We start from the raw sequence: 23,041 nt of genomic DNA on the forward strand, positions 1-23,041 counted from the left end.
CCTCCTGGGATTCTCATGAACGTTATCTCCACGAGAACCGAAAAGCCGAGCCACACATTCCTCATTTCATTGTTCGCCTCACTTGGAAAACCTTTAGTGATATAAAGATAACGTGAGAAGAATCGCAAGAAAGCGGAAAGAAACAAACACACACCGGGAACATGAGACAAAGATACGAGAAGATTTATTTTTAAAAACACAGCTTGACACAAACAAACGTCTCCAGTTTTTAAAGCATTCATTCGAGGAAAAATGCCGCACCTGCCAACAAGCCTTAGGGATGGAGTCATGATGACTGCATTTAAAGCCACTTTCACGATGACTCAACGGAGGTCTGCTGCATTTTTTTCTTTCACATTTCTCTGCGGATCTGCTGTGGTGCTGCAGGCAGAGGGGGGCGATGGACACGGACGCTCAATCTTCAGCGTAGTGGGAGCTTTCGGACACGACTCGGCCTTTCTCCACCTGCACCCGGATCAGCAGCAATTTCTTGAAAAGGGAGTGGTCCGCCGGGACAGCGGGGGGGGGGTCTCGGGCTTGTTTCTTCTCTGGCGGGTGGACTTCTGAATGCAAGTAAGCACTGGGATTGGTTTGTTTGTTTTTAGAAATCTGAGCGGAAGAGAGGTTTGATTTTAGCGTGATTTTAGAGGAATTAGTCATGAGAATGTTGATCTGCATTTACGAGATGGAAGGCTTGATTTTGCATTTATCAAATCCCATGTGGACTCTTGTCTTTCTGTTCCTCAGTTACAGTTTTCCTACTTTCACCCATTTTATTTTACAGTCAAAGGCGGGCGAGTAGCACACGAGTAGATTGGATGAGAAGACCAAAGGGGGGTCACAAATCAATTTGCAGAATAGAAGACAATTACATTAAATTAATTTGTGGTAATTTGAAGTCCCCAAATCCGGAGGAAGTAACTAAACGGTTCTCACCTGCGTTGCGCATCAAGTAGTTCATTCTTCAGGGGGAGGAAGCAGAGACGGTGGATTAGTCCCGTGGATGTCGGTCGCGGTGGAAACAAACAGCCAGGTGACCTCACATACCTCTCCTCCTCGCCCTCCAGCAGCTTGCGGTAGGTGGCGATCTCGATGTCCAGGGCCAGCTTCAGGTTCATCAGCTCCTGGTGCTCGCGCAGCTGTAAGCCCAGGTCTTCCTTGGCCCGCCGCAGGGCCTCCTGCAGCTGGCCAATGTCATCACGAGCCCTCTCCAGCTTCTCGTCCCCTTCATTCCTCAAGACGACGACGTCATTCCGCAGGGACTGTTCCTGCCAGAAGACACGGAGAACATCAGCGGCCCGGGGACAAATGAACTCCGGCAGTGTGTTCATCTGTGTGGTCCCAACCTTTCTCTGGAGGGCCTCGGCGTCGCCGTGGAGCCGCTGGATGATGCGGACCAAGTCCGAGATCTCCCTCTTCAAGTCGCGCAAGTCCTTCTCACGCTGTCCCGCCGTTAAGACCAGGGCCTCCATCTGAGGGGGGAGACGGGCACATTTCGCCATGTCTAGGAAACTTCTGTCTCTTGGTAACTTCAAGAAAGAATCTCCCTTCTCCTCACCTTATTCTGGTTCCACTTCTCGGCTTCGGCCCTGGTGCGGGCGGTCATGTTGGCGTACTGAACCTCGAACCCGGCGACGATCTCGTCCATGTCCAGACCCCGGTTTCTGTCGTCGGGGAGGACCACCTTCTCATTATGGACGAGCGACTCCAGCTCCTTGAGTTCCTGCAGTGGCACCATAGAGTTCAATTGCAAAACGTCTCCTTTGGGGCAACCGGGTTGTCGCTTGACAGCGATGGTGAGAGCGAGAGAGAGAAAACAAACAAACCACTTATTTACCTCATCGTGGCCGACCCTGAGGAAGTCCAGTTTCCCCAACAGGTCCTCCAGCTCCAGAGCCAGGTCCACTGACTCCAAGTGACCATCATCAGCCACCTGCACGTGACGCATACAGAGCAGACATCATTTCCACAAAGCAGACTATGTATTCACTGTATGAATGTGTCGAGTGCCTGCAATTCTAAAATGACACTGTTTGTAAAAGGTTGAATGAATATGCAGCATGAAAATACCTTTTTGTTGATGACAAACTCATTCTCCAGGTCAGCTTTATTTGCTATCTCCTCCTCCAACCTGAAACCAATAGAAAGCATAAAAATTGAAAACAAGTTCACGGGAGTTACACTTTGTTCGCGGCTGTGGAAAACAGTGAAAATTCCGTTCAATTAACACATTTGCACCCAAATAAGGACATATTGAAAGTTGATGCAACCCTAAACAGCGTGGCCGTGACGTACTGACCTCATCTTGGTGTCGTCCACCTCCTCCTGGTTCTGCAGCAGCTCCTCCTTCAGTTTGTCTTGGTCGCGGCGCAATTCGTCAACCTGCTGCTTCAGCTCGTTCTTCACCTGCCTGACGATGTCGTCAACTTTTCCCTCATAGTGGCCCTGGTCCTTGAGGATGTCCAGCTTAGTGGCAAGGATTTTCTTCTCATCCTCCAGGTGTTTCACCTGAGACAGAGACAGACAATGACAAACGTGTGTGTGTGTGTGGGTGAAAATGAAAAGAATTAAAAGCCAATAATGATGTGTAATAAGGATTATTTGGTGTTAATACAAAATGCCATTTCTAAATATGTAACCCAAGTTTTGTTGTCATTATATCACAAAGGTATATTCATTTAATTGTGACGTTTTAATTGCACTTGCCCACGAAGTCACTGGTGCGCGAGCTCAACGTTTCAGTTTCCCTGCTGCAATTTGATTGGCTGCTTGCCGCTGTCGTCATTTGCTCGCAATTGGCAGCCGTTAGTTTAGTTTAAAGATTGCAACAGCGGTTACCGTGAATTAATGTGGGTTTTCTTCTATGGGACCTTTTTAGTAGTTCGTTTTGGCGGAGAAAAACTTTATACTAAAGAACTCGTTGCCCACCGGCAATGGAATAGTGTTATAAGCCAAAAACCGCTGGTTACAAATAACACCTGGAATAATTTGTCAGTGATAAAATGGCTAACCTGCTAACGTTAGCTTGTCGGCTACATGACGTGTTTTCGTGTCATCCGGAGGAGACGGTCAACAACAGAGCAGCATACCAACGAGTTGAGGAGAAAAAGGTAAGTTAACTGCTCAACTGTGTACTAAATGAACGTTAGCTTAACACGTGACGTAGTAAAATAGTGTCACGTCTGGGTTTTCCACGTAAAACCCGCCCCCCGCGCACCCAACGTACCTCAACAAAAGCAACAACGCATTCGCAGTGATGTATTTCAGGTTACGTTGACGCGATGGTCTCTGAATGAAAGTCACAACATTCTCCACAAGGTGGCGCCCCACATGCTCCTCCAATGCTTAGCACGCACGAGGTGAAGCGGGCACAACGAGACACTTTTCATGGGCTCTGGTTACAATGTTTGTTTACGGATGTCTTGTTCCCGGATTGGAAACGGGGTTTTTGACAAATTACACTAAACAATGCATTTTTGTCCATTTGTGTTTTGATGTCGTTTTGTTCGTATGGACTGAGTGTGACATTTGCAGTTGGTTCAAATGAGTGAAGGAAATGGCAAATTGACACAACAAATAAATAAAATCAAATATATTTTATAGCCCACTGAAAAACATTTTAGTTAATGCCCTGCTCATATATTGTTATAATAAACGTCATTACATTTAATTATTTTTTATGGATTTTTTAAAACTGCAAATAAAGGGCAAAATAAACCATTTAATTAATTGAACGGGTTCTAACAAATAATAGGGAGATGTAATTCACACACCTTGTTAATCAACCTGACGAACTGGTCGTTGAGTCCAACCATGGCGTCCTTCTCCTTGGACTTGTCCGACATGTCGGGCGGGGAGCTCTTGGCCGGTGCCTTGTTACCGGGGGAGTAGGACTGGCTGCTGTAATCTCTTGGGTTGGACATAGTGCGGCTTGGAGCAGATGGATGGCACCTGTAGGTTCAACCGGTGAGGGCAGAATGGCACCGCTCTCCGGATCACCTGCTTTTAAAGTTGACAGGGACCACCCATCCCCTCCCCAGAATGTGCCGTGCGTCCAATCGAGAGGTGACACGGGCAGGAGTAACAGTGAAACAAATGAAAAACAATAACATGAAAAACTAGAATTTTGAGTGCGAACCAGTTTGTCCACGAGCGGTGCCGTCACGAGGGGCCGATAGTTTGCGTAAACGCCAGGTATAAAGGCAGAATGCCCGCCCGTCTCCATCACTTGCGCGACTCTCCAGTCACAAAACACCGTCCCGTCGTTCAGCCGCCTCTCATCCAGCAGCAGCTGTCATGCCTTCAAACACCGCCGCCAGCATGTTCGGTGGAGCCGGGGGAAGGGGCTCCAGGGCCTCCGTGTCGACCCTGGAGGGGCTGCGCAACGCGCTGCGCAGCGAGCCGGGGAGAAACGCCGGCCCCGTCGCTCCACCGGCCCGCGACGTGGTCGACCACGCGCCCGCCCCCGCGGCCCCCGCGGAACCCGCGGACGACAAGCGTACTATGCATGGTCTGAACGAACGGCTGTCGGAGTACCTGAACCGGGTGGGGCAGCTGGAGAAGGACAACGAAGAACTGGCGAAAGAGATCGATGATCTTTTGGCCAACAGGAAAGCAGCCAATGGACGCGACTGGGATGAGGTTGAGAAACCTCTGGATGATCTCAAGAAGCAGGTTGGTTCTCACTACTACAAATGTTTTTTTTTACATTTTTGCATGCATGAATCTTGTCAGAATGTATGACAAAATGCATTATGTATTTAGATGTAAATGATTGTCTCCAACTAACAATAATAGTGGTAATACAATGCATTTGTAGATAAAAGACATCACCAAGGACAACGGCAAGCTTCTGCTTCAGATTGAAAACACCAAACTGGCCAACACAGACTTCAAGAAAAAGTGAGTCGAGTGCAAATTTTCATTTTGGGAAAATAATTGTAAAACATTTTAAAAAGTGAAAGAGGTAGTTCAGTCAACTTTATTTATTTTCTCCGGCTGTTTGTGTGCCTCATTGTTGTTGTGGTTCCTCTCCCTGTATGCAGGCTGGACGATGAGATAAAGGTAAAGAAAGAATTAGAAAAAGAGTTGGCGGACCTGAAGGACGCCATTGAAGACACAAAGCTGGACCACACGCAGAAAAAGAATGAGATCGATCTGTTGAAGGAGGAGCTCGCTCGTCTCGAGAATGAACACAAAGACGTGAGACTTGACACAAACGCACTCTGAGAATGTATCACAAAATTGCATTTTGGGAAATCTCATGCAAACTTGATGCTCTTGTAGGAGGTGGGGGACCTGCTTGAGAAGATCAAGCTCTCCGAGGTAAAGGTGGAGATTGAGTCTTCATGCATGGACCTCAGTGAGATTGTTAACAAGATTCGCATCAAGTACGAAAAGATGTCCGAGAAGAACATGAAGGAAACCAATGATTGGTACCAAAGAAAGGTACGCTACCTAAATACAGATTCCCTTCAGTCCATCCCCATGGTTCTTCTCACCATTCTTCTCTTTTCCCTCTCCAGTTTAAAAACCTCAAAGTGGTGGTGGACCAAAACGATGAGGAGTTGAATTCTGCAAAGTCAGAGCTCAAGGAACTGCTCTCACAGAAAAGATCAGTGGAAATTAAGATCCAGGGTATCCAAAGCAAGGTAACCACACAGCGGCCTTTTTGGTTCTTAAATAATTACTTTACAGCCTTTGCAAAACTCAGGAAAGTTTGTCGTATGGTCAACTGCAGTAAAATCAGAGTAAAAATGATAAAACTTGAAAGCATCCCTGACTGCCTTGTCATTACCCCGTAAACCTGGTTCTTTAAGACAGGCAAATTCTTAAACCGTGTCACTGACACCGTTTTAAAAGGCGCAGGGTCACCGTGAAATATTTGTTTAGATTTTGGACACAGAATCCCCCCAAAAAGGTTTAAAAAACTCATCTCTGTCTCTTTTTTTTCAGATCAACAATCTGGAAGAGGCCCTGAACAGTGTCAAAGGGGAGTACAATCAGCGCCTGGGGCCTCTCAACAAGGTAATACGGCGCCTGGAGGCGGAGCTAACGGATGCCAAGACCCAGTTGGAGCGCCACATGAAAAGCAACCACAACCTGCTGTGTGTGAAGATGGAGCTAGAGGAGGAAATGAGAAAGTACCATGAGCTGATGCATGACCCCACTGCTGAACCGGAGAGGTGAGGACAGCGGGGCCTCAGAGACACCACGCAAGGACTGTATGATGTCATAGCTTTAGATGCAGCCCATTGGCTCAGATTAAGTTATGTCGTTGGGTACAGACGTATCGAAGCTGCAGCCGGCCCGTTTCTTGTTTTTCATGATTTAGAGTAGTAGCATGAACGGACGGTGCACGGTGTACCTGTTTGCCACTCGTTAGCATACTCATCCTCCTTTTTCCCGACAGTTTGGAGTTGTCTTTAGAAGAAGCGCTGCAGAGCGGTAAGTTCAGGATTTAGCCCGTCAATCAAAAAAAGTCTATTTGATCCCAAACACTCCAACGTGTTTGTGATGTGATCTGATGGAAAGGTTTATCTCTATCTACAAGAACGTTCCTGCTCAATTACAGAATGACAAACTGTCTAATTGGCTCATTTCACACAGGAAGAATGCATTTAAATGATCAGAATTTGACCCCCAAAGCCAGCTTGGTAAAAGCGCGTCAGAACACAGAGTTAAACTTGAAATCTCTCATTATCTCTTGAAGATGTAATTTGGGGGAAACGTGCTTATTTGGTTCTGAAGAAAGGATGCCAAGGTGTTGCTCTTGACATCTGGTTCTGAGCCAGAGCAAATAAGCATGTTTGATAAAGGATCAAACCATGTCTCTTGTGTCCCTTAACTGTCCCCTATAACTGCATGCAATCTCACACACACACCATGTTTTAACATTTGATCCTGGAATCATAAATGTAATGAGCAATCATAACAAAAAAGATGTCCTGTGTTTTCTATAAAGTAATAGACTCTAGTAAAATATAATTAAACACATTTATTCTTATTTATTCCAGAACACCAAATGCCTAATCAGAAGACACCCCAGCAGAAAGAAGAGGCGAAAGAAGAAGCTCTGATGAAGAAAGAAAGCTTTTCCTCTGAAAACCCCGCCCCCCCCCAAAGCACCTAATGCAGAATAACCGATTGCTTAATATGCAACATCAATTCCTCTTCTTCGTCCTTCTCCTCGGACGATGAAGATAAAAAGCAAAAGAAAGTGTCCGTAAGGGCCGAAGCCTGATGTCAGCAAGCTACCCTCCTGCTGCTGTCTAACCCGTTTTCACTGTGAGGGGGGGGGGGCATTAAATAAAAGATTCTGAAAGCAGTCACAAATAGTTTGTTTTTTCATACTCATTTTTGTTTACAGTACACAGGTTCATCACATTTTCAGTTCCCACATGCCTCTCACAGGCCAATAAAGAGACATTTTATATGTTTTAAGAGTGATTTATTCTTTCAAATGACAGACAACATGAAAGCACAGGGGAGGGGGGGGTTGAAATCATCCAATAGATGGATATCACATGGTGATGGTTGAGGGGCGAGCAAGAGTACCAAATGGAGTAAAAGATATCGTATCAAAAATTTCAATTTTTTATTCATATATATATTTATATAGGACTAATAATTCTCTTTAACTATGCAAAGCAGGGAATGCCCATGTTTCCATTTATCTCGAGCCGACGTTATTCATAAAATCAAAAAAAAAAAAAAAACATAAAAAGGAAAGACTGGACATGCATTTGGGTGCTGGTTGAGAGCATTGAGGGGAGTCCTGTCTGGTGGGGGGGCGTCGAGTCTCAGTGTAGCGCGGGTGTCTACCAGGTGGGGGCTGTTGGCCTCAGCGGGAGAACGTTTTTCCACTGAAAAAAGAAAACGGAGCCAGATTGAAAACACGATTACATTTCGTCTCTTGATAAACTTGATAGTGAAACGGTTGTAGAGGTCGACATCCACTTTCGGTTCCAAGTAATTCGTAGATGATAAAATCTTTCTGTATCATCAGACACACACAATGCAATACTCGCCGACGTGATCAGCAAAGGTGATGTTTAAAAAAATTCCTCCCTGACTCACTTCAAAACACAGCGAGCACAGTCACGCACATCTACAAAAACACACGGCGTGCTACACCGCTAAATTAACCCCAAACAAGAAAGTAGTTGTATAAAGACACAAAAATAAAATAGAGCAGGCTACGTACGACATGGTCTTCATCTCCTTCTTCTCGGCGTCGGGCCGAGCGCGGTTCAGCACCTTGAGGAACTCCGACGTCTTGGCCCTCATGCGTGTGTGAATGTAGGCCTTGGGAGGAAAGAGGAAATAGTCAACACCAGAACCAAGGGCTGCACGTGCAGACCTCCCTCCTCTGTAAAAGGAACGCGAAGGAGCTATTTGAATAGTTCCTGGAGCAGGTCTCCAGCTTGGGTTGAACTGACCTTGGAGCACTTTATGTGGTAGTGCAGGTAGTCCCTGAAGGTGTGGATGAGGTTGATGGTGTTGTCTCTGGCGTTGGCATTGGTGTGACGTGGAAACAGGACTGGAAAAAAAAAAAAAAGCCCACATGAGCATCGCGGCGGGAGGCGAGGAACGACGAGGGAGGGCAGCGGACAAAGCACCCACCGAAGGTGATGTATCCGATGTTGTCCCCGACGGCGGCGTCCGTGTCCTTCAGCTCCAGCGGGGGCTCCCTGTGGCTGAACAGCACCTGGGGGGCCGTGTGGCTCGCTCGCCGACCCTCCTTGAACTCCTACACACGGAACAGGCCCCGGGGTAGAACACACGCGTGGCGCAGTACAGACTTTGTGCCAATAGCGTATTGATGCGATGTCTTTTGTATCCAATCAATGATCTCGCTGCGTTTCGTACACGTGGCCTCACACACCTGCATGAAAACCTTGCCGATGATGACGTCGTCGTCGTCTTTGAACACTGTGCTGAACACGACAGTCACTCGGTCCTTCTTGGCCTCCAGGTACCTGCAGGTGAAAACGCGTGTCAGGGGGTTCAAAGGCGGCGTCCTGTGAGGCATTTCACACGTTCGCAGTTGAATAAATGTCGGAATTGGCACTTGCATGGACTCGTCGTCTCGGTAGTGGACCACGGCCCTCTGCTCGCCCTCCTTGCCCTCCTCCTGGAACTTGAAGTACTTCTCAAACACCGAGGCGAAGCAGTTCCTCTTGAGCATGCCCGCCTGGTGGACGACCTCCTCTTTGTTGGCCGGCAGCGCGTCCAGGTCGTAGAGGAGGGACACGTTGTAGCCTGGGAGGGGCGCCGCCAGAAAGGGGGCGAGAAGAGGATGAGACGAGGTCTACGGCGAGTGACGTGTCGGCGGGCGCGTTTCATCTTCACATCGTTACATTCAAGAAAAGACGTGAACAACCAAACTACAAATAGTGAAGGGGGTGGTGGTGGTGGTGGGGGGGGGGGGGGGGAGGTGTATAAATGAGGAAAGAAGTGGCTGCGTAGGAGTTAGTTGCCTATAAATCTCAAGCAATCAGTAACTTTGTGAGGGCTTACCATCCTCGTTCGAAACCAGGAAATTCCCATAGACCCTCTTGAGAAGCTGTAATTAAAAACACGACGTATTATTTTCACCTCAATTCTCAGAAAATACAGACAGAAAGATAAATAATACAAACAGCCACAGCAAGATCTTAGTTCACACGACAAGTGAGACAAATCTCTTTGACGGTTAAATGCAGCGGCCCTTTGAAGTTCCAAATTCTTTCGATACAAATGTCAACACGAATAAAAAGGTAGGGGCGAAAAAATTGTGTGTATAAGGAACATGAAGGGTAACCTCCCCTATAATGAACACCTGTCCGCTCGGAATGAGGAAGACTGAGCAGGTTAAATGCAAATCAGACTACACTTGAGGACGCATAATGATGGGGACAAAGGGATGGGGCCAAAGATCCCTCACTGTGAAACCAAAAGGAGTTGCGCGCACCCCCCCCCATGCTTTATAAATGTCTTTTTATCACGGGACACTTAACCCCGAGGTTTTAGGGAGCGATGGGGTTAGTTACTGGACGACGGCCAGGACGCTCGCAGTCAGCGGTTCCTCGCCTGCCGTGCGTCACACAAACTCACTTCCTGTTTCTACCAGAGGCCTCGGCTGCTTTCTTCCTTACATGGCAACAGAGCTCTTGTGGTGGAGGGTGTGTGTGTGTGTGTGTGTGTGTGTGTGTGTGTGTGTGTGTGTGTGTGTGTGTGTGTGTGTGTGTGTGTGTGTGTGTGTGTGCGCAATCATAGCAATACCCCATACTGCTTTTTTAAAATATCTCATCAGATTTAGATTGAGATGCCAGCGTCTCAGTGACGAGCGGTGGTTGCAGCAGCGCATGTTGCTACGGTGACCAGTGTTCAAACAACCGTCAAAAGCATAACTATATAATTAACCTTTGACCTCTAAGTCACTGATCTATTTTCAGTGTGAGAAAATCATTTGCACTTCTAAGATTGGGACTTTAAAAACAGCATAATGTCAGACACTGCTCCTTGTGTTCGTACAGTGTGTGAAAACTGGTGCTGACGGAGGTGAAAATGGATTTTAGAATTTGAAACCGCACATAACGGAGCGTTTGTGAGGCCCCGTTTCTGTGCAGGAAGGCTCACAGGAACATCTTTTAGGTCTTGTTTGTGTGTGCTACCTCGTCAGCCCCATGCTCCTGCAGCTCCTTGTAGAACTTCAGGGAGATGCTGACCATCACTTTGGTCTTCTCCCCATTGGGGTTGGAGATGTGGTACAGGACGCCATCGAAATCTGCAGCAGAGAGGACCATTGCAGTGACACTTTGTGCCATCTAGCAGCAATTACTGGCTGAGCCTGTGCAACCGGTTTATTATAAAATATAAAAAGTGAACAAGATTGAAAATGAAACTCCAGCTAACATGCTACGTAATCTCACCTGCAAAAGTCACATCGACGGCCTCTGGTTTGGTTCTGCAAGCAGAAAATTAAATTAAAAGACGGGCGAAGCCACATGTTGTCAAGTCACATAGAATTGAGATGACACGACTCGGCTGGCGTTTAATGTCATAATGTAATGTTCCGTTGTGCTTAAGTCGTACGATTCTTTCACTATTTTATGAAACGTAATGCTTAGTGAACCAATCAACCCATTATTAGTGAGAGTAATTCTGAGTCACTTTTTCAGAATTGTTTAAACTAATTTCAGGCCTTTTCCGTCGAAAGAAATAGGAATGTTTCTGCAGGACTTTTTAACTACTCACTGCAAAATATTGAATGCAAGCGGCACGCTACTCAGACCTGACTGAGCTTGACTACAAGAATGCGGAAGCTGAGGAGGGGGGGGGGAGAGAGGGAGGATGGTCGTTCGCTAGCGGGTCCTGCGGTGACGTGGGGGCATACGTTATACGTTTGGGTTTTACAGAGTGGAAACAACGGCTTCGAAACACAGACGCCTTCTCTCCGTCCTTACACTGTGATTAACATGACGTAATAGCTAATGTAAGGACACCGGAAGTGATTTTTTTTTTTTTTTTAGTTCTCCTGTCTCAACAACTGCACGCCTTCGTAAATGTAACATCACCTGCTGTGAAATCCCGATTTAATCCATGCAAAAATGGATGCTTGAGTTTGGCCTTCAAGATACCCAGCGTGTGATTTGTTCCTTACGAAGAACCAATAACACATTAACTGAAATGCAGCAACGCGAAACGTTGCATTTTACACGCGGGTGGTAATCAGCAGGAGAAAAAAATACCAAATACTATATATAATATGATACCTTCACTCGGAAATAACTGCGACGAGTGACACAACCATTTGGGTTTACGAATTGTGGCACAACACCGCCGGAGCAGACACACCCCAGTTTTAGGGAAAGCCGCTCGCGGTGGATCCTCCATTTAGATCATTATTCATTTTTGGGGGCCATTTCAACGGCAAACGCGACTAACTCGTCGACTTGGACAAAGCTCCGAGCGGCTATCAACGGCCTCGAAAACCTCGACGAACACCCCGCTTCATCGTCTTCGGCAAACCGCTAAAGGGGAAGCTAGCTGCCGTTAGCACCGCTAGCCAGGTGTAACAATGATTTCTCACCCGTTGGATGCGCCGTCGAACTTCAACGACAGCGTCTCCTCTATGATGCGGTTGTTGATTTCTAACAGGATCATGGCAGCGGACGCCGGTGTCGAGCAACAGGGGCGGTAATTGGGTGCTCTTTGGTGGGATTAACCTCTTTGTGTCAAATTCTGCTCTTTTTTTTCCCCCTTGCCTTGACAGATCAGACCGCTTCCGCCGAGGCTCCTTCCGCCCGTCGCTTCCGCGTATTTTACACTGAGGACCCCAAAGGATGAGGGGTCCCGCGATGTTGCCTGTAAAGAAAAAACTCGTGACCACGATGTAGTTGACCTCCCGCAGACTAATTGGAAAGAAACGACTCTGTGTCCGATTTAAAGGACGACGGAGAATAACGTGTTTACTTGTGATCGGGTTTGCCTTAAACAAATGTCCAAACATACAAAGGATCCAATTAAAAACAAATAAATATTCTTAATATGAAAGGTATCTAGATTATTGACTAAAAATGTCATAACTATATGCATACATAATCATAACTATTCAGAAGATGCCTTGCAGAGACGGTCTATCCACTCTATCCAGCCAGACAAAACAAAAATAAATTATCTATATTATTATTATTATCTAAAAGCTTGTATTAACAAAATCCCCTCTACGTGTAGCTTGGTTTATTGTGTTCTGTTTTAATGAATATTTTAAGGCTAATAACAAGATAGAAATTAATGTTTTACTGTTCTTTGACCCACTGTAACTATGCAGCATAGGTCTCTGGAGTGTTTGAATATGTACGATGGGTTTTAAATTGACCAATTCACTCAACTCTTATGGGACCCCACATAAATAAACATAGAATCAATCCATTAGGCATCATTTAGATATCTGTTATTTCATACTTTCAAGGGTAAAACCATGAAGTCTGAATTACCATCCAAAAAAGTCACTGCCCCAGTCACCCAGATTCCCAGAGAGCCCAGTAGCCCCAAATAACACGCCCCACTTGTTATAACAAGCCCCACTTGTTATTTGGTTCTTTTGATTTGACTGATCCAATGCGGTTCAAATCGAAATCAGAACCAGGAACATTTACTTGCCAAGTACGTTGGACATACAAAGACATTTCATGGTGGGCGGAATGTTCTCTTTGACAGGATAATTATGATGTGTGGAAAATGCAAATGTATACCTCAGTAGATTTACAAGAATTCTCCAAAAAAAACGTGTGTTAAATTCTTTCGGGACAAACACAGTCCTTATTTTAAAAAGAAGAAGTTCAAAGAATGTAATAAAAGAACAGCTGTGTCGTAAACGTGCAAAGATAAACAAACACGTAGTTATCTTGTAATGTAGGAATGCAGTTCAGTCACCGATGGTTGTCATTATTTGTTCCATTGTAGAAATCTCCAGTCAAACTCCTCAGGTGGTTTGATTTAGACTGTAAACAGCGCAAAATGACCCCCTATGTCAATGAATACAAAATTGTGTACTAGAACAATTCTTTATTATTTTCTCACCGCACCTTCGATTTACGGTATATTGTAGCCTACGATAAGGAAACTGTCAAGTATAGTTAAAACGTGTGTCCCCGGCACCAGCTGCCACAGTAAAAGGACACTTGTATTGGTGGTTCATGCATGAGTATTAACAATTTAAAAACAACATTAATGATACTATAAAAGTCACACCTGCTGAATGAGTCATTTCACTTAATTTAGCTGATGGCATTTTTTGTACTTTTACCTGCGGAGGATTCTGAATGCAGAAGTTTTACTATTAGTGGAGCATTTCAATATTGTTCAAACTATTATAGAGAAACAAACAGATGAGACGACATCATGGCGGCGACAGCAGGGTGAGGGCACAAAGCCGACCCTGTATTCAAAGAGAAAACTCATAAAAAGTGTTATTGTGTTATCACACTCTAAACTAAATTCCAACCAAAGCCTTTAAATAAAGGAATTACAGCCTTATATTTTGCAGGGACCCTCCCAACACTGATTCAGAGACCAACATCTCAACGAGCCGACCAATACTTCCCTTAGACCAACACAAGAAGGACACACACATCTTGGCACCACTTTACATTTTTTTAAATTACACAGAAACCAATAACAGGCCTATCTCGTTGGGGGACTGTCATGTTCCTTGGGCTCACTTAGAAGCTTCAAACACACATCTCGACGAGCCGACCAATATTTCCCTTGGATCAACACAAGAAGGACACGCACATCTTGGCACAGTACCTCAGCTTTCAAACAACAGTCACAACTTTGCCAAGTTCCTCCTTATCTTTTTTTAAAATTATACAGAAACCAAGAACAGGCCAATCTCGTTGGGGGACTTCCACGTTAACCGAGACTGATCAACAATGCTGGTCTTTGGTGCCATGGCGCCTTCGCATCTCAAATGAAAGGATGACAGCCGTGGAGCACGTCCATGTTGATTATAGTGTGTCGCAGCTGATTGACGGGGACAAAGGGGAGGAAGAGGACACGTCTTTGGCTGTACATTATCATTTGGCAGAGGACGAGTGACAGGGACGGATTCCTATTAGCTTTCGTGCCCTGTTATTAGTCATTTGCAATCAGGTTTCTCCGCATCCTCGGAGGTCTCAACAACCGTATATGAGTGGTAACTTATTACTTTTGGCCACTGATATGCTTGGAACAGCAAGAATGAGAACAAATGTGTAATTTCCAGAAAGTCTCACAGCTGACATCCTGACCTGCTGTTTTTTAAAAACACTTTACCAAACGCCCCTGTTTACCCAACATTGTGCAATGGTGTAGCAACGGTGTAACAACATATTGGGGAAGGACACAGGAAATTGGGTCAACTTGCCATGAAAAACATGTATTGTAGCACATTTAGAGGGATGCTCATGTGCACATGACTTTGGGTGTTGAGTCGTTGTGATCTGGAGGGGAAGCCACATCAAAAAGAAAAAGGTGAGCGCATAAACTAGTACATTCATTTAGGGCCGGAACTAAAAAGAAACTAAAAGGAGATTATGTGACTTTTGAAAAACAGAATAACCCAATCTTTTTGGTGCAAAGCAGTCAAATTGAATGACAGAAACGCCCTTGCTCAGATTGACACACCCGGGGGTTAGGTATGACCAACGGCTCATCGTGGATGAAGTACGATTCTCTACTTGTACTACTGTTTCTCTGTTTTAATAATTACCCTTGTGCCCAAATGTCTAAGAAAACTTTTCAAAGCTTTTCAAAAACACAAATTTAGCAGCCTCAAATTTGAAAATTAAGGCACCGCCTGCTCCCTTATTATCTTATTTTTAAATGTATTTGTGCAGCATTATCTGGTATAATGTATCAATATACTTCCCACCCACAGTCATGTCGTACATCTTTAACTATGAGGATCTGAACTTGACCAGCTACGATAATCTCACGCCCTACATTGTGGATCCAAAGACGTTGTCGTGTGATCTACAACGGATGCCGCCTGCTGCAGCTAAGATCCTTTGCGTCCTCCTCATAATCATCTTTTTACTGGCGATACCAGGGAACCTGTTGGTGGGGTGGGTGGTCGGCACCAGCAAACAGGCCCTGACCCCATCGGATGTGTACTTGTTTCACCTGACAATATCCGACTTTCTGATGGCCTTAACCATCCCATGCTCGGCTGTAAACCTGATACAGGGATGGGTCTTCGAAGACTTCCTGTGCAAGTTCCTCAGCCTCGTCTTCGAGGCGAACTTCTACACCAGCATCCTCTTCCTCACCTGCATCAGCGTCGACCGCTACCTGATGATCGTGCGCGCCAGCGTGAGTCACCGGAGCCGCCAGTGGATGTGCAGCCGGTTTCTGTGTGCGACGGTGTGGGGCCTCGGTTTGGCCCTCGCTCTGCCCGCGCTCTTCAACGGCGTCTCTGAGCCGAGGGCCGCGGAGAGGATCATTTGCGGCGAGATCTTCGACCTCGGCAGCGCCACCTCCTGGAGAACTGTTATTCGCGGGTTCCGCCACATTTTGGGCTTCTTCCTCCCGTTGGTCGTCATGGTAATCTGCTACAGCGTCACCATCACGAGGCTGCTGCGCACCCGCGGTTTCCGCAAGCACCGGGCCATGAAGGTGATCATCGCCGTGGTGACGGTGTTTCTGCTGTGCTGGACGCCGTACCACATAACCATAATGGTGGACACGCTCCTGAGGGCCGACGTGATCCAGCACGACTGTTCCGTGAGGACATCCGTGAGCGGGGCTTTGACCGCAACCCACGGGCTGGCGCTGTTCCACAGCTGCATCAACCCGGTCCTCTACGCGTTCGTGGGGGAGAAGTTCAGGAGCAAAATGATGCGGCTTGTTCGGAGGAGAGCCGGGCAGGAGAGAGCTTCGGGGTCGCGGTTCAGCAGGTCGACGTCTCAGACTTCAGAAGGCAACGGAGCTCTCCTCTGAGACTTAGATATCGCCTCACGTATTTTTAATCATCGTCTCTTTTTGCTGGGTAAACTAAATCAAAGTCAGTAGATCCTTGTCATGGTTCTAATTCTGTACTTTTGAATTGTGGTGAACTGCTGCCCTCTTTCGACTGTTCTGTTGTCTTCGTCCACTATGAAACCCTTTGGATTTCCATTCTCTGCTTTGATGGAGTCTCAGTTCATTTTGCTGATGAATTTAACAGTATTTTTATTCTTGATGTGCTTTTTAGTGCCTTTAATCCAAGAATCTCGGTCTGCATTTATTGAGTGTGAAATATATTTCTGTCTTCATTTATACCTGCTACAAAGTTTGTATACACTGTAAATACTGCTACTTTCACTATTTTTAATTAAAGTGCAAATGCTATACACATTTCAAGTTTTTGCTGCATTGGCTGATTTCAACTTCAATCCGAACCAATTCAGTTTTGGACAACGGCAAAGAATTGTGACACACTATCCTCAATATATAATGCTGAAAATGGATCAATTTCACACTCTGGCTTTTCCCAATCAAGGCACCATGAAAACAGCCGTATACGAGGTTTATGAGATCAAAATAAACTCATGACAACTGGCAAAAATGTATATGCTAATGAAGACGGTCAGACTGTTTTGCTTATAATAATTTAACGCCTCTTAATGAAGCCATCTTGATTATAGTTGCCAAATATGACTGTAATTTACATTTCCTTTGAAGTAAAATGTCTTATATTGCTGGTCCAATTCTTATAGTAATGGGACTGTAAATCTGTGACCGAAACAGGTAAAACAATATCGGAAACTTTCTTCTTTAAACTAATAAAAATAATAGATGACATTATGAAAGTATGCAATCGTATATGTTCTGCATGTGATATGACATGAAAAACTAATGTTGTTTTTCTCATCATTATGCGTGCGGTATATGACTAAATTACCTTATAAAATACAAACATGAAATTATTGTTAAATCAGTTCAGTTTGTTTTGCAAGCGCCGACAAAGCGGCGGAACTACATTTCCCAGAAGGCAACGCGACGAGAGAGGAGCGATGTGGGAAGTGAGCGGGCGAAGCTCTGCTGGTGATCACTTTCACGAGGTGAGTTCTGCATCCACCGTTAACCCGGTTTCTCGTGCCCGAAAATGATAAATGATGAGTCGGTGCTTTCATAGCAGAAGGCCAGCGTGTCGTGCGCGTTACTCGTGCTGTCAGCGGCTTTCTTTGAATAGTGTCATTTCCAGACAAATAAAACCGACGCGAGTGCCTTAATCTCTAGTATTACTTTTAAATCGCACGTACCGTTAGCAAGCTAGCTCAGCTAACTCGGGCTCACGTCGCACACGTGTCCAAACGTCGCTGCTGTGTGGCGATCGTGTGCGGGTCGTTGTGACGTAACAACCCGACCGGTTTAGGACGTTGGCAGCTAACCAAGCAGTCATTGTGTCTCTGGTATGCCAACAGCGGCAACACAACGAGGGGCTTGTGTCTGTTATTTACATTAAAATAGTCTAAATGTCCCGTGACTTTACTCGGGGCGTGTGATTCAATCCGCAGGCGGGTTTCACTTATTTCAAACTAGGCGCAATATTTCTCATTTTAAATTTGCTTTGATTTCTTCAAAATATTGTATGATCAAACAATACAAATACTCTAGTTTAGGGTCATGAAACTTGTGAGAGGTATTTTCTGCCATTTCTCATATTTTCGTCTCAAAGGAAAACCTATATCGCAAAAAACCTGCCAGAGATGTATTGTAATTGTTGACAATTGAAGCCCAGCTTGAGTTCGAAGCAGTGATTTAATCTGCGACAGTAGAAAACAAGCCAGACTCTCTCTGTGGTCCGCTGTCTGAACACTGCACCGTGTTAGTCTAACTCCCAACATTGTTGTCTTTTCAGGTTAACAATGACCCTGGACCCGGCTGCTGGATAGCACGCTGTCAGAAAAATGGAGCAAAGGTCATCGTCCCGTCTATTAAGTTAGTTTCCCCCCCCCCCGCGTCTGGGCTCTCTGACGTGGAGACGGAGTTGGATTGAAAGCATCGTTTTTTTTGTTTTTGTTTTCTCGTCTCGAGCAGGAAGTGAAAACAAAAACAAAAACAAATCCTCACATGGTGATTTGACCGTGCAGGAAAAGTTTCCCTCCGCCTCACAGAGTGGCCCCGCTCGCACCATGGCCATGACCTCGGATGACGCCGCGGGAAGCCGGGAGCGATCAGAGGGCGAGAAGGAGACGGATCGGGAGGAGGACGGCGGAGGACACGGCGACGCAGACGTGGAGATGGTCGCGTCCCAGGGTCCGTCTCCCCCCGACGGTCCCTCGGGGGAGGCCGAGGAGCCCACTAAGTGGAAGGGGGCCGTGATTTTCTTGTGTTTCTACGGGTTTATGGCGTCGATAAAGCCCGGTGAGCCCTTCATCACACCCTATCTACTCAGCCCCGAGAAGAACTTAACCAGGGAACAGGTTAGTGGTGTCATCAGGCTGCAGCTGTTGGTTCAGGCATCCGGGTCCAACAAATGCAATTATTGACCAAAAACAGAGAGACGTTTGCAGAGTTGTACCCCAGCTCCCACATCAGGCTAAAAGGTAACCTATAAGAAGTCGTAACACAGTGGAACGAATGTCCCCGGGAGAGTTTGCTGATCCCTCTTACAGTGGTCAAAGTTCACATTCCTCCAAAGTGGGTCAGTGTAAAAGGTTTGTGAGGAACAGCTGGCAAACCAGCCTAAGAAAGTGATTTTGTAGATTGAGTTCATTTCTCTTATACTGATCATTTTGATCAAGGGTGACTTTCAGAGAGCAGAAAATGTTGAAATGTTGATAGTTTAACTTTAATGAATAGTTTGTACTAACTTTGCAATAACTGTTTCATACGATGCATCATATTGCATTGCTTCTCCGCTACAACTGTTGTACGATGAAAGATGTTGTCTTCATATTGATTTCATGATTAAAACATGAGCTTGGGTCATGATAAGTCGATAAAACTCCTAATGAACCCGACGTGTCGCTTCCCAGGTGACCAACGAGATCACGCCTGTGCTGACCTACTCCTACATGGTGGTGCTGGTGCCGGCCTTCCTGCTGACGGACCTGCTGCGCTACAAGCCGGTCCTCGTCATCCAGGGCGTGAGCCAGGTGGTGATCTGGCTCATTCTGCTGCTGTGCACGGGCCTCCTGGAGATGCAGTTCATGGAGTTCTTCTACGGCATCACCATGGCCTGCCGCGTGGCCTACTCCTCCTACATCTTCTCCCTGGTCAGCCCGGCCCTGTACCAGCGCGTGGCCGGGTACTCGCGCTCCGCCGTCCTCCTGGGGGTGTTCACCAGCTCGGTGCTGGGCCAGCTTCTCATCAGCTTTGGGGAGGTCAGCTTCTACACCCTCAGCGCCGTGTCGCTGGGCTTCGTCAGCTTCGGGCTCACGCTCTCCGCGTGCCTGCCCTGGCCCAAGCGCTCGCTGTTCTTCAACCGGGCGCGGCTCCGGGAGCAGAAGGAGGCGGCCGCACTGGCCGCCCGATCGGAGCTGGACAGGATGAACCCGAAGGAGGGCGCCGCGTCCCCGGCGGCGGGCCCCTCCCCGTGCTGGAGGGACTCTGTTTTTGTGCAGATGCTGCTGGAGGTGAGAAATGTGGCGAGGAGGCCCAACCTGAGGCTCTGGTCCCTGTGGTGGGTGTTCAACTCCACCGGGTACTACCTGGTGCTGTTCTACGTTCACATCCTGTGGAACAAAGTCTATCCGGCCACTGAGAACAAGAACGTTTACAACGGGGGAGTGGAGGCAGCTTCTACCCTGCTGAGTGAGACATTTCTGGAGCTACAGTAGTTTAGTGTGTTCATGGTGTTTAGGATGTCATCGTGTCGTAAATTACACTCCTCTGTTTGTCTGAAAGACCAAATACGTCTTAATCTAGGATCAGTAAGATCAGACATGTTGTGTTAGGAAAACCACAGCATGGATTACACCGATCAGCACATTTAATGGTTGCTTCGGTATAAAACACTGTTTTGGGTGAAAGAGACCAAATACCAGTTAGTTCTAACTTCCTGTGACTGAATGAAAGAACCCTTTTGACAAAGTGCAAATATTAAGCATCATTATTGCAAACTGTGCAGAGTGAGAACGGCCTTTTCCTTTCTGTCACGCCACTTTTTATTACGTCACAGCCCTTTAATCAAAGTCCAAAGGCGGCAGTTTGTTTCAGTCACACCTAAGTTCTAACGTAAGCAAACTCCCTTCACGTGACTGCGGTTACATAACTTTACTCATAGTTTATTCCCACAAAGGGACGATATCAAAATAACAAAACCAAGAGTTTCTGCAGCGGCGCTCTGATCGATGTGCGTCTTCCGACAGGCGCGCTGACTTCCTTCGCCGCCGGCTACGTGAAGATCCGCTGGGACGTGTGGTCCGAGCTGGTCATCGCCGCCATCACGGCGCTGCAGGCGGGTCTGCTGCTGCTCATGGGCACCACGGACAACATCTGGGTGTGCTACATGGCCTACGTGCTCTTCAGAGGCTTCTACCAGTTTCTGGTGCCGATTGCCACGTGAGTCTTTTGATTTAAACATCTACAGTAGAAAAGGGACACAGCGGTGTCCTCGTCCCTCTGCTCTGTGGTGGTCACCGTGCCGTCCCTCCGTAGTTTCCAGATCGCCTCGTCGCTGACCAAGGAGCTGTGCGCCTTGGTGTTCGGAATCAACACTTTTCTGGGGACCATCCTGAAGAGCATCATCAACCTGATCTTCTCTGACCGGAGGGGCCTGGGCTTGGACGTGCACGCTCAGGTGCGGTTGTGCCTGTGCCCATCGGGGGGATGTTCTGATCACTTAATCATTTCAAAATGATCATTTAGAAGCGAGACATTAGAAAATAGAATTGTTACCGAATATTTTAGGAGACTTAAAAGGCCAAATGCTTAGCGATATGAATTTTCAATTTTATTTCTCCTGCTTCAGTTATTTATTTTTCTTTCTTTCTTCCAGTTCCTAGTGTACTTCATCTACTACACCATCCTCACCGTCGTCTACTTCGTCTGTGCTGCCGTGGTCATCGTCCGTCACTATAGAAACCAGCGGCGAGGAGGCGGCGGGGACGACCTGCCGGTGGCCTCCACCGAGCTCCGCCCCGTTGCCGCCGAGGCCGAGCCCCTTTCCAACGGCAGCGGGGCCAAAGCGCAGTGACGAGCCCATAAACTGCTCCTCGCCGACCACACACACACACACACACACACACACACACACACACACACACACACCAGCTGCTCAGCCTTGAACCACAGAACCACAACCATAGAAGTGCCTCTTCTGCTGCACTGCGCCGGTTATGCCCCTCCCCCCCCCGTAGAGACGGCTGTCAGTCTGTGGGATCCGGATGTGACCATGGGTGTAATGGCGGAGCAGAGCACCTGTTTGTATTCCTTTAGCGTACTAATTTGTGATGTGTTTCACACCTGTTGTGACCTCACAGGGCTAGGACTGTTGTTCAGTACACGGTTTACTTTCTGTATCGATAAATCAGTTATGATTTTCATAATCAGAGTATGACATTTCGGTATCGATAATCGAATTGAATTTTTTTTTTTATTCAGTTCATGTGAAGCTGGAAACTGCCGATTTTACGCGGCATTTTAGAGGAAATGATTTTGTTGCTGCTGGAATGCTCTGAAATGAAGAAGCTTCAGCATCGTAGTATTTTTAATTCTCCTTGTTTGATCCATTGAAACAAGCTGCCGATCGCGCTGCTTTGAAGGAATCACGTGCAATTGATTTAGACACTGCTAATTGGCAATGAGTCCAAATGCACATCACTGAACTTGATCATCAAGCGGCTGAAGATGCAGCCGAGTAGGATTAACTACAAAGCACCAGTCAATAGAATTGCCCATAATTCTATGTCCTCTGTAACTTCAGTTAGTCCCCAGGAAGCTTGGAGACACGTCCTTGTGCTTCTAATAGGCCTCTTTGACCGAGTCGACATAGGAATGCAGTGGTACCCGATGCAACAGGAACTAAGGTACAAACTAGTAGTTATTCTTTCACCACAGTGGCTACGTTTTGAGGTTTTATATTCATATTTTGGTATTTTCTTAATACTTGCATGATGCACCTGTGAATCCGTCTGAATGCTGTAGAAAGACACTGACGTTAATTACATGTTTATTTTGTATTCACAAATAAATAGTTTGGATCAAACAACACCAGCAATCTTTTCTCTGACACTCTAAAACATCTGGTAAATCATCTGGTTCCTCAAGAACCGGGTCTAAACTGTGACCTGTTTGATCAGCTGCACTCCGCACGAAGAGGCCTCTGATGTGCTTTTCTCACTCGGCTCGTCGAGTGTTTATTCAGCCGAACGGAGACGTGATGAAAGCTTTTTAAGACGCTCGGTGTTGATCTGATGAAACCTTTCTAAGAGGAGAAGGAAAGGAAAGCAGTGACTGAGACGAGGAGCTCCTTCTCTGTCTGAGGGCCTTCTATTAAGCAACCATTTCTACAGTATATATTACAATGGCAATGAAAATGTGAAATCTTTTTAAACCTAAATTCTGACATCCAATAGTTTGA

At 46.4% G+C, this 23,041-nt stretch overlaps 5 protein-coding genes across 11 annotated transcripts; 3 read left to right on the top strand and 2 right to left on the bottom strand.

Moving 5' to 3' along the window:
• Positions 1-167: 167 nt before the first annotated feature.
• Positions 168-3,959, bottom strand: LOC119221720 (intermediate filament protein ON3-like). Of its 2 annotated transcripts, none has more exons than XM_037477776.2 (9): positions 3,774-3,959; positions 2,300-2,508; positions 2,071-2,131; positions 1,838-1,933; positions 1,559-1,723; positions 1,347-1,472; positions 1,048-1,268; positions 937-962; positions 168-563 (listed from the first exon to the last, which is right to left on the bottom strand). In XM_037477776.2, exons 1-9 carry the CDS (start codon positions 3,921-3,923, stop codon positions 415-417), a joined length of 1,203 nt encoding a protein of 400 aa, XP_037333673.2. In that variant the 5' UTR covers positions 3,924-3,959; the 3' UTR covers positions 168-414. The 2 variants fall into 2 exon arrangements, with proteins under 2 accessions (XP_037333673.2, XP_037333678.2); XM_037477781.2 differs by having other exon boundaries at positions 477-609.
• LOC119221701 (keratin, type I cytoskeletal 18-like) lies at positions 3,844-7,731 on the top strand. Of its 2 annotated transcripts, XM_037477750.2 has the most exons (8): positions 3,844-4,674; positions 4,820-4,902; positions 5,046-5,202; positions 5,287-5,448; positions 5,526-5,651; positions 5,956-6,185; positions 6,413-6,447; positions 7,017-7,731. In XM_037477750.2, the coding sequence occupies exons 1-8, from the start codon at positions 4,297-4,299 to the stop codon at positions 7,130-7,132; spliced, it is 1,287 nt and encodes a 428-aa protein (XP_037333647.2). In that variant the 5' UTR covers positions 3,844-4,296; the 3' UTR covers positions 7,133-7,731. The 2 variants fall into 2 exon arrangements, with proteins under 2 accessions (XP_037333647.2, XP_037333655.2); XM_037477758.2 differs by lacking the exon at positions 6,413-6,447.
• Positions 7,499-12,325, bottom strand: arpc2 (actin related protein 2/3 complex, subunit 2). The gene is made up of 10 exons (XM_037477804.2): positions 12,077-12,325; positions 10,917-10,951; positions 10,659-10,771; positions 9,523-9,568; positions 9,078-9,264; positions 8,888-8,981; positions 8,626-8,752; positions 8,442-8,542; positions 8,207-8,307; positions 7,499-7,865 (listed from the first exon to the last, which is right to left on the bottom strand). The coding sequence occupies exons 1-10, from the start codon at positions 12,148-12,150 to the stop codon at positions 7,844-7,846; spliced, it is 900 nt and encodes a 299-aa protein (XP_037333701.1). The 5' UTR covers positions 12,151-12,325; the 3' UTR covers positions 7,499-7,843.
• Positions 12,326-13,122: 797 nt separating this feature from the next.
• LOC119218178 (C-X-C chemokine receptor type 2-like) lies at positions 13,123-16,872 on the top strand. The gene is made up of 2 exons (XM_062561463.1): positions 13,123-15,003; positions 15,410-16,872. Exon 2 carries the CDS (start codon positions 15,412-15,414, stop codon positions 16,468-16,470), a length of 1,059 nt encoding a protein of 352 aa, XP_062417447.1. The 5' UTR covers positions 13,123-15,003; positions 15,410-15,411; the 3' UTR covers positions 16,471-16,872.
• A 476-nt stretch (positions 16,873-17,348) lies between these two features.
• Positions 17,349-22,041, top strand: slc19a1 (solute carrier family 19 member 1). Of its 5 annotated transcripts, none has more exons than XM_037477708.2 (7): positions 17,349-17,573; positions 18,374-18,453; positions 18,553-18,938; positions 19,494-20,271; positions 20,829-21,021; positions 21,118-21,259; positions 21,458-22,041. In XM_037477708.2, exons 2-7 carry the CDS (start codon positions 18,423-18,425, stop codon positions 21,653-21,655), a joined length of 1,728 nt encoding a protein of 575 aa, XP_037333605.2. In that variant the 5' UTR covers positions 17,349-17,573; positions 18,374-18,422; the 3' UTR covers positions 21,656-22,041. The 5 variants fall into 5 exon arrangements, with proteins under 5 accessions (XP_037333605.2, XP_037333627.2, XP_037333620.2 ...); XM_037477730.2 differs by having other exon boundaries at positions 18,374-18,433; XM_037477714.2 differs by lacking the exon at positions 17,349-17,573 and adding an exon at positions 17,581-18,154.
• The last annotated feature ends 1,000 nt before the right edge of the window (positions 22,042-23,041 follow it).

Source organism: Pungitius pungitius, chromosome 3 (genome assembly GCF_949316345.1).
Source record: "Pungitius pungitius chromosome 3, fPunPun2.1, whole genome shotgun sequence".
NCBI classification, from domain to species: Eukaryota; Metazoa; Chordata; class Actinopteri; order Perciformes; family Gasterosteidae; genus Pungitius; species Pungitius pungitius.